Source organism: Montipora foliosa, chromosome 14 (genome assembly GCF_036669935.1).
Source record: "Montipora foliosa isolate CH-2021 chromosome 14, ASM3666993v2, whole genome shotgun sequence".
Lineage (NCBI taxonomy): Eukaryota > Metazoa > Cnidaria > Anthozoa > Scleractinia > Acroporidae > Montipora > Montipora foliosa.
The window spans coordinates 5104740-5115593 of record NC_090882.1 but is presented as its reverse complement, the minus strand read 5'-3'; the positions used below and the strand labels follow the sequence as shown (position 1 = coordinate 5115593).

Here is a 10854-nt window from a genome sequence, read left to right as displayed (position 1 = left end):
TGATACCTACAATAAGTTAAATATGCATGTACAAAGGTCATCATTTCTACATTTTACACATGTAAAAGTGACCCCTACATACCTCAATCTCAATGTAAACTCACACTTAGTCTTGAATTAATTCTTTTGCACTCACGTCTGTACAGTGCGACTGAATTTATTAAGTCAAACTTAAGAGACCTCATAGTGCACGTGATAGACCTCTTTAGCTTGAATGTTTTGTTTTCTCAATGTAGGTCATGTATGTAACAGCTGTTGGACGCTTGGACCAGCGAATACAACATGACGCTCTCTGTAATTTTCTGGGCTACCGTAGCTTGCTATCGGCTATACCTGATCAGTGGAAAAAAAGCATAAAAAGAGACGAGCAACGGAATAATAGCCGAAAAAGAGACGCGCATCAACATGCCCTGATAAGCACTCAACTAGCAATCGATAAGCTCACGTGCAAGACAGTGTACAATACTCTGATTAGCCGACAGCAGTGTCCACCTACTGCAGAAAAAAGATTAATAGAGTGCGTTTTTGATGAACAAAAGCGACAAAGGGTTTACTCTTTGCCATTTCGTGTAACGAAAGAAGTGAAACTATCCATTTTTCAGTACAAAATAATACATAATATACTATATACAAATAACATTTTACACAAAATGAAGAAAAAACCACACCCTTACTGCCCATATTGTATTAATGTTGAACAAACGATTTCTCATCTACTCTTTTCGTGTTATGTTGCGAAATCTTTCTGGTCTGAGTTTACTACCTGGTTTAATTCGATTTCTCCAGAAAAGAAATCTAGTCTTTCTAAAGATGAAATAATATATGGAGTGCTTGACGACTGGTCATCTTGTTTAACCCTCAATCACTTAATCTTAATTGGAAAATACTTTCTTTATACTAATGCCTTAGATGATAAAAGACCGCAGTTTGCGGATTTCATCACCCTTGTACATGATAAAATCGCCATAGAAAAATATATCGCTATCATGACGAATAATTCCTCTGCTTAGTGGGCCAAATTTCTTACCTGAGTAAATTTCTGGATACCTTTAGTTAGTCAGTAAGTCAGTTCCTGTAGTTAGTAATTGCATTGCATGCCTTGCCTGTATAAGTAACTTTATTGTATTTTATGCGTCCCGTAATTTATATTAGTATTAGTATTGTAAACCACGCAAATATTGCATTGTAAACAGTGTTAATACCATGTTTTAAGTAGTGATTAGATTGTGATAAGTTCAGCACTTTGTTGTAAGTAATGTTAAAATTGTGAATAGTATAATTACCGAGTCGTAGGTAGTATTAGTATTGTTAATAGAGTAAGTAGCATGTAGTGTTAGTAGTGTAATGCAGTCAATAATAAATAAAATAAATAAATAAATAAATAAACCAAAAAAAACAAAAAAAAAAACATGAGGCTCTCTCATTGGTTCATTTGTAATTTGTCGCAGCGACTTGTTGCCGGAAGTGTACACACGGTGCAACACTGCTTTCGCTAATTTTGTTGCTGCGATCAGTGGCACAAATTCAAACTGGTTTTTCACTAGACCAATCACAAAATTAACCCTGTTACACGAGGCGAATTGTTACGGCGACTTGTCCCCGCGACGTGTCGCAACGACTTATCGCGCCTATGGAGCTTTGCTAAGTTTTTTACAAATCCAAAGCAAGAGTGCAATCATCTATGTTGACCAGAATGAACACTTCTCCTCTAATCTTTTTTTATACATTGTTTTTTTTACTCTCTTCGACTCATGACGTCATTCGTTCACCTATACTTTAGTCGAAACTCCTCTAAACCAATCAAATTGCGTGGCTTACACCGCGTTGTATAAACTACCAAGTTTTTAACCGAGTATCTCTGACACAATACCTCATTTACATGAAATACTGAGCCGAATTAAAGAGGATCAATTTCCACGCCCACAAAAATCGTGTCGTTGACAAGATAGCGTTTAGTTTTCAAACGTTCTTGCGAGATAAATTTGCAAAACCCGAACGCGACATTTCGCGGGCTCGCTTCTGACGGTTTCGAGTAACATCGGGTCAGGTGTGAATTATTCCTTGGAAGACTTGTCATCTGGATATTTCTCCTCAGATACGTATTTGGTTGCTGGTCCATAAGCGTAATTTTCACCTTCTGACTGAAAGGCCAGGGTAATATGTCATCATATTCACCTTTCAAAAGGCAAACAAATATCGACAAATGTGTATCCTGTCCTTCATTCAGTCCATTGGGGTGAACCTCTGCACACATCCTATAGCCGTATGGACCGCTCTGAAACAGATCACTCAGCAAATATTTCCTTGAATCGTTCTTAGCTTTCTGCAGGCAATCATCGAATTGGGTGATTTTCCAGATGAACTTGTTAGTGATATAAATTTCAGGTGACAGTTCTTGAGAAAACGCGTTTGGTGGGTTAATGCTAAGTGCATTTTGTTGACTGTCATCGTTCATGTTTTCACTTCCATCCTCCATGGTTTCTGGCAGCCGTTCATAACCTGCCTTCTTTATTCGATGGTCTAGACGCGGTAGACGCATGGCTGGACGCGGATAAGGCGGTGCAGTCGGCGTAAGCATCGTCGGCCTCTTAAGGGAGGTACCAGGTCGAGGCTCTGTCCCAGTCCCCACTGGTGTGCTCAGTTGCTCCTGTAGCCTTCGCTTTACAACATCAACTTCACGCTGTAGTTCTTCTAAGATTCGTCGAGTGTTCTCGACGAACTCGTCATTTTCCTGCTGTTTTCGAAAACACGCAGCTTCGACTTTTTCCACCTTTCTGTTGGTGTTTGCAATTTCAGTCTTGTTTGATGCCGAAAGCGATGCCTCCAGTCGTCCTATTTTCTCCATAATTGATTTACGTAGCTCTTCAAGGTCGTTATTCCTGACCAGCTCAGCTTCCAGTTCTTCAAACCTTTTGTCTGTGATGACCAGTTTATTTTGCAGTTCTTGAAGTCTTTGACAAGCAAAGGATAAGTGCGTTTCCATACTGGCTTGCAAATGTCGCTCAAGAGCACTTCTCGGAACCTGGAAAAAACGACAATAACAACAAAAACAGTGATTAGGTCCTATGTAATAGAGCTAACGTTATCTAGCCAGACGAAGCGGATTTAAGTCATAACAAGAGGCTCTTAGTAGCCTATACTCATGCGCTGCCAGGTTATTTGTACTTTTGCTGACAGTTTAATAATAAAAATAATAATAATAATAATATAAGAGACGACATGACAATGTAGCAAAGAAAGTTCATTGGGATTTTTGTAAGAAGAATGGGTTGGAGCATACGGAAAAGTGGTATGAGCATATCCCAGAAGGTGTAGTAGAAAATGAAGAAATCAAAGTTTTGTGGGATATCAATGTTCAGTGTGACAATGTGATAGAGGCAAGAAGACCAGATATAATTGCAATTAACAAAAATGAGCGAAAGGGGATAATCATCGATATTGCTGTACCAGCTGATGTAAGAGTAGGGGAAAAAGAAAGGGAAAAGGGGGAAAAATACCAGGACTTGAAGAGAGAGATCGGAAGATTGTGGAAACTCACCAAAGGATTTGATAGGTGGATTGAAAAGCTAGGGAAACCATTCAATGTTGGAGTAATTAAAAAAACTGCTTTGTTGGGAACTGCAAGGATTTTGAGGAAAGTCTTGGAAATGTGAAGAAGAGACAATTCTGTCAGCCTTTGGTCATTTGTTATGACTCGCCTATCAGAAGAAAAGACGGCAATGACAACAGCCAGAACGTGATGTTAAATAATAATAATAATAATAATAATGATAATGATAATAATAATAATAATAATAATAATAGTAATAATAATAATAATAATGTTATTGTACACCACAAAACAAGGTATATAGGTGTTACAAGAATCTATTTGAGAGAAGTTGCTCTTTATCGTGTAAGTTCATTGACCTATACTTTTCATCTTTATTTGAAAGAGTCTGTTTTTTTCGATGGGTCCATAAACCTGTACTTTTCAAAACAATTTGAAGGAAGTTCTTATTTTTTTCTCTGGGTCCATTGGACTGTAAATGTCTCTCCTCTTTCTTCAGTTTGCTGCAATTTTTGAAGTAGATTTATGCTTTCTTATTATTTGTTTCCTTTCTATATTTGATAGTTCACATAAACATCTAAGGAATGCAACCTCATACTTTGCTTCAAAACAATTAAATTTACTTTGAATAATAGAACAAAAGAGATCAATAACAGAATCTACATTTGAAAATACTTTTGTTACATTTTTTGGTTCAGAACCACTGTATACAAGAACGTGGTAACTCATCTTTTGCTTTGCATACCACTGGAAAACACAACTAATGCTGTAGCTAGAAATTCACATCAAAAAGCCTGTGCTGCTTTCCTTATTATCAAAAATGTCAGTTTTAAGCTGTTGTTTACTGGGAACCACATTACAACTGATAAATTACCCTGACATCTTGCTCTATGAATAACTTTTCCATGGCCAGCGGCCTACGTCTAATTTCTTTAGAAAATCAGAAATAAAAACATATTTTGCTGGAGTAACATTTCTGATAAATTGCTCTTCCATTCTCAATGATACTATCAACTGTTTGAGAGGTGCTCCTAGGGTCTAAAATTTTGGTTTCGAACATATAATGAATGAACAATGCTTCCACTGTTGCTTTACATTTTAATAATGTTAACACATTTTAATCTCATAAGTAACAGATGTTTGTGCACATATATTCTGAAAATGTTGTACCAAATTCATTAACGAATCTATTTCAATTGAAGTACATGTTGCAAATGGGTCCCATACCTAACAAATCTCTGCCATGAGAATCAAAAATTTTACAACTCCCATTAGGTAGACAGTATATTGCTACTGTGTAAAGTTCAACTGTTAAAATATATGCATGATAATTATCCATGAGCAAAGAATCAAAGGCAGCTAACATTGATATAACATAAGGAAACTGGGAACTGGGAAAAATTCCAAGCCCCACATGGGATTTGAACCCACGACCGTCTGTGATCTAGTAGGGATGCTCTAACCACTGAGCTACTGGACACTATGCGGTGAGCAAGGGTGTAATGTGGGTATAGACTACGACTGCATCGTAGTCTAATTTTAACCATATATGAGTCTTAACTTCATCACGCAGTCACATTAAGGCTTATCGCTGATAACAATTCGCTAACTGCATCACGCAGTCACATTAAGATTACAACCTTGCTCACCGCAGAGTCTCCAGTAGCTCAGTGGTTAGAGCATCCGTACTAGATCACGGAGGGTCGTGGATTCAAATCCCATCTAGGGATCGGAAGGTTTTCCGAGTCTCCGGTTGATGATGCATAACATCTTTCACGTAAAAATAATTTTCTTCTGTTTTTCTTTCCGTTGCGAAGAAATTACTGCTGAATGTTTTTTAATGCAGGCAGAGAGGTTGACCCGGTGTTTATAGCCGACTGGTGATTTTTTTTCTTGTTTATTTGACCTGCAGAATGTATGTGGAATGTGAACTTGCGTGACGATCTCCGTAAACGTGAAAAGAGTGATTATGATATAAGGCGTATGTCTGTTAATTTGACAATAACGTTCTCAAACAGAATTCATTCTCTTTTCATTACGAAAATTAAGAACGGAAAAAGGCGACAAGTGGGCCGCAAACAAACATCAATTGTTGTAATTCAAGAAAATTCATTAGTTTCGTAATTCATGCACACGCGCTGCAGGCTTTCAAATCTTACACTCACTCACTCACTCACTCACTCACTCACTCACTCACTCAGACAGCCTCGATGACAATATGGTAGCGCTCTTATACTAAGTTGGAGGTCACGTGACCTTTTTGCACTACGTTAAGTTTTTGTGGTAGTGCTCTACCAAGTGACCTCCAACTCGGGTTTTACTAATCACACATAGATCTGAAGGTGACAAGGAAGTGCAAAACGTTACGTGCTTTTGTGAACATTTTATCTCCTTTTTTCTTTCAAGAGAAGACAATAGCCGTAAATTTGTTCAAAAAATAGGCAAAGAGTGGGAAGACTTCCCAAATCTTAACTGTAGAATGATTGTTTAATCGAAAATGCATTTTGACGACTGAGGGACGGGAACAATTACTCACCATAACCGAACATCCTACATGTGAATATAAACAAGCCACGCTCGTGAGATCACAATATCGCTCCAGATGTGTGTTTATCTAGAAAAGCAAGAATTGGTCAGTTGTCAATGACTATGCAACGAAACTGAGTTTTGACTGAGTTGTAAACCATGTGAGCGTTTCCATAGGTAGAAAACAGCACTTCAGATTACCCTACAATAGTTAATTTTGTTGAAATATCAAGTGGTGCACGGCCAACGTTTGCAAAAACGTAACCCTTCCTTGTACTTGTACATATTCATTGCCATGAATTTGACATCTGCAATTCCCACAACTTGCTCCCGTCTGACCTAGCAGCTCAGTCGGTAGAGCAGCGGTGATCTAACCCTAAGGTCGTGGATTCAATTCGCACCCTGGTCAGAGTTTTTCTCTGTCCTTGTATGGGCCCATTTCCATCAGTAGGGCTAACGCTCACATGTGTTTATATGTGGTAGAAACTTAGCACTTCACACTACACTCTAATCAGTTAAGTCTGTTCAAATATAAGTGCTACAAGGCCAACGTTTGCAAAAACGTAACCCTTCCTTGAGTTTTGACTCAGCCAGGTTAGCGAAGAGCACAGGAACATGTTTTGTTAAAAGCGACATCTATTTTGGCCAGTTTACTTGAGCCAACAGTATTGTTGCTGATAGCCAATCAGCGCGCTCAGTTGCAACTTTTCCTCTAACGTTTTGTTCTGTATAAGTGATGAGGTGTGAATGAAACTGTACTGTATAGACGCAACAAGTCAATAGCCCTTATCGGAGTTATCAGCGGTTTTGCCACATAAACGAAGCTAAGGGGTCATTCGCATGTAGATTTAAACAAAAGAAAATGTTCCTGCAGGCTCAATTTCGATAAGGTCCATTTAGGTTCTCGATCATTACAGGATTAAAGGGGCTAGGTCACGCTGTTTTAGGTAATTTTGTTTAATTTTGTTAGTTATGCGCTCTAAACGTCAAATTGGCAGAGCAAGGGTCTTTCATTTGCAAAATAACGGCCACATAACAATTGTGAATGATTTTCCAGATGTTTAAATGACATTTTGATATCAACTGATATAAATCTGAAAAAAGGTGGACCGAAGTTTTTCAAATTTAGCCAAATGCAATCCATTTCATTCCTCCCCAGTTTTGTCCATCCTTGTCCCTTCTTAGCTTTCCTGTGTTTTGTTTGAGTTCTTCTATAGTTTTGAGCCGTTATTTTGTTATTTCAGTTAATTCTATGACCATTTGATCAATGCTGAAATTGCCTAAAATTGCGTGACCTAGCCCCTTTAAGCATCTGCAATCTTGGACGAAACTACTCGAAAAAACGGGAAATTTAAAATCTAAAACTCTTTTTCCACTATGTTTGCCTGAACAATGTTAGGAAAGTAACTAAGCTGTAGTATAAGCTGTAGTATAATATTACCGAAAGAAAGTGCATGGTTACTGCTTTTGAGGGAATATAAAGTCAGTAGTCAGCAGATCACTCCGTTGCCATACTGCATTATTGTGAGTATTTATGTCAGCAGTTTTCAATTAATTATGCAAGCAGGTTCTTTAAGGGAACCGGGCGCGAAGTGTCTGAGTGCAGTAAGCTTCTGGTGCAGTTAAAGTATTGAACCATCTCAACACCAACTTCCGTCTGTATTATCCACAGTACACTGTACCTCGTTTCTAGGAATGCTGGTTTGACCGCAACTCTGAGGACAGATGCAGGGAAACTTTTGGCAGCTACTGAAGTGTTCCTGGCCGAAAATCAATACGAAATCAATAAAAATGCCATATGAGTACGCTTCACGACCAACAAACTTCCTTTGTTGCCAAAGTTTCTAAGAAAATCTATGAATTTCTAGTAAAGAAAAAGGTTTCTATACAATCAAGAAGTCAGGAAAGGTGGTTGGAAGAGAGAGACATACTCAGTAATCTTAAAAGTAAACTGGAAAAGAAACTCTCGTTCCTCTATTTTGGACTTGCAAACACACTCAGAACTTCTAGAAGAGCATGTTCGAGGGGATTTCTCAAAACTTCAAAGATTTATAAAATGTCTCTGCTTCTTTGTCCCTCTGTTGTGGTCTCATTGAGGATGTAAAAGATCTTTTCTTTCATCACCTATTCCTCATAGCTAGACATTACATATACAACTGCGGGCTTATGGACAACCTTCCTCAGCTGCAAGTGAATATACAATTAATTATGAACTCAATGGAAATTGAAGAGCAAATTTCATTCCACAATAAGGACACAAACGTCTTTGTGTGGAAATAGTCTCGCTTTAAGGTGATTCCTCAGTATTGCACTGCGCATCATGTACTGCGCATATGGTGTGTCAATATTTATAAATTGGATCAAATTTGTAACATTGTAAGTATGGCGTAAGTCGATCATACACGCTGAAACAGTTCTCAAAACACGTGAGAGAAGTTGTAAATGACCCATAATTCTTTGGGAATAAGTGCGCGCATTCCGAGAACATGTTGTTTCTATCTACGATAATCGAGATAGACAGGTACGATGGTGTTTTACTCTTAAAAGAGCACGGTGACCTATCTTTTTTTACTCCATAATTTTGGTGTATATATTATATAACCCCTTTAAAACCAAACATTTTAAAAAAAATTATCGGAAGGAAAAAAAGATATAGCTAAAAACATACACAAAGCCCCTTACCCAGGGATGTAAATTATGATCTTGAAAACAACGACTCGAGAAACGTTTTGAGTCGACGTCGTTTTAAGTTGAGTGATTTTTCCATAGACTGTATAAGACAGTGTTCCATATGCTCTAGACGTTCTACCCATCAAGTTTTTTTTAAGTGTTACTTTAAAAACCCTCTTGTTTAGCTACCGCGAGATGTACCCTGAGCCGATGAAATAACTCGAGTGATTAGTATCAGTACAGGCATCAATGCTGTAAGATTGGCCCATTGTATCTCTTAAGCAAGCACGGTGACATATCTTTTTTATTGTAGTTCTCAAAACAGGAATTAGTAAGGAACATTCAGGGAAAGTTCAAGAAAATCGTTCGACAACTTTTTTTCTGAGGAATCACCTTAAGAATAACCTCTCTTGAAATGCATTGCATTAATAATTTATGTAAATAACTAGCGTAAAACGTAGTATCTCTTAACTTGAAATCAAAATATCTTGCATGACGTTTTGTGTGATTTTATTTCACTATATGTATATAAGCACTATTATATGTATGTCTATAGCTGTTGTGACAATAAATAAATGTTTAAAGAAATTCTTTTGTTGCTACAGTAGCCTCACGCGATCTCGAACGTCTCTCTATAGCGAAAAGGAACTCGCTTCCCTTGGATTTTTATAGGTATTACTGGCTATCCCGAACTCTCGCCTTCTCGAACGGATGAGTGCAGGGGTTAAGTTCCTGTTGCTGTTGTTAAGTAGCCCTAACCTCTGATAGCTAAATGTTTTGAATTGTGCCTTTTGCATATCACTAACCCCTTATCTAGAACAACAGACGTACACAAAAGTCAGTAATTGTTGTTTTCCCCTAACTCGTGGAGCGTTAACTCAAGTGAAAAAAAAACCATACGAATAGACCATCATGTCGTGTTCTCAGTATTGGACTGGAACAAGCTTGCAGTGGAGGCTAATGCGGTGGAATAAAAATTATTTGCATTTGAAAAGGTTTACCCGCATTAGCCTACATTGCAGCTAGTTCCATTTCAGTTCTGATAATACGAATATGGTCTATTGCATCGTCCTTTTCAATTTAGAGAGGACACATCTTTTTAGGGTCCAAGCTTGGATTAAAGGTTTATAGTAAGTCTTAAATTCAAGGTGAATAGGTTTTATACATTCCGACAGACTATATTTATTGGATGAAAACTTTTAACTAACTATACTTGTAGGTTGACTTGTATAATGTGTTCATTCATGAAGCTAACATGATTCGAGCCTAACAAGACGATGAACTTCCGTTTTCAGCTGAGAGTAAAAAAAGGGCTGCGTAGAAATAAATACCTCTTCATCACACCAAACATAGTTTTGCTGGCAGTACTGGCAAGTAATCAACCTTCGGGGACATTCCATATCCAGGTGATGCTGAAGTTCACTCTGTAACATACTGACTTCACAGAGTTCATTAGTACAGCTTACAGGAACAAACGGGCAGCTATTTTTGTGTGCCTAAGGGATGATATCAAGTATTAAATCCTTCCAGACTATGATAAACCTTTTTATTACCAAAGTCACTGGCTAGGATTATACAAAGCAATAAATTGGACCTGAAATAGGTCAAGGAATAAAGGGCATAGAAAATGTCAAATTTGGGGGTCGCGATTGTCCCAATACCAGGAGCCCATTAGTAGGAGCCTCCATATGCAGTAGATCTTTGAGTCAACCTTTGCGCGTATCTTTCTGTTTTTAGAACGAACCCTTGAGCAGGAGACTCGCATTTTCATAAATTTACATCAATTTGCACGATTTAAATACAGTTTTACTGCTTTATTTATCTTCGTTAGACAATGACTTTACTCTGATTGGTCTTTTAAAACAGTGCGTGCAGAGCCGAGGAACTCGTGGCGTTCTAAAAATAGAATGATACGCGCAAAGGTTGACTCATAAGGGCGTGTATGAGAGAGGCAAGCTCCTACTCATGGGCTCCTGCCCAATAGTACGCGTTCTCCCAGCTAATCCCACAACCGCTTGCGCGGCGACTCTATACCAGTCTTATTCAAAGTAAGCTAGTGTACCACACCTCAATGTTCCTCAACTCGCCAATCCATTGGCAGCTGTCAT

The 10854-nt window shown here is 38.1% G+C and overlaps 1 protein-coding gene across 3 annotated transcripts in view; it reads right to left on the bottom strand.

Moving 5' to 3' along the window:
• LOC137984693 (TNF receptor-associated factor 2-like) overlaps positions 1-10854 on the bottom strand; it is an 18965-nt gene continuing 8111 nt past the window's right edge. The window contains exons 3-7 of one of the 3 annotated variants that reach the window (XM_068831941.1): positions 10814-10854; positions 10078-10242; positions 7759-7836; positions 6087-6164; positions 1-3022 (exon numbers count right to left, since the gene is read on the bottom strand). The exon at positions 10814-10854 is cut by the window's right edge and continues 67 nt beyond it. In XM_068831941.1, coding sequence (XP_068688042.1) covers positions 1898-3022; positions 6087-6164; positions 7759-7836; positions 10078-10242; positions 10814-10854 — 1487 coding nt within the window. In that variant the 3' untranslated portion in view covers positions 1-1897. The remainder of the gene's footprint in view (positions 3023-6086; positions 6165-7758; positions 7837-10077; positions 10243-10813) is intronic. The other 2 variants (XM_068831943.1, XM_068831942.1) reach the window with 2 other exon arrangements.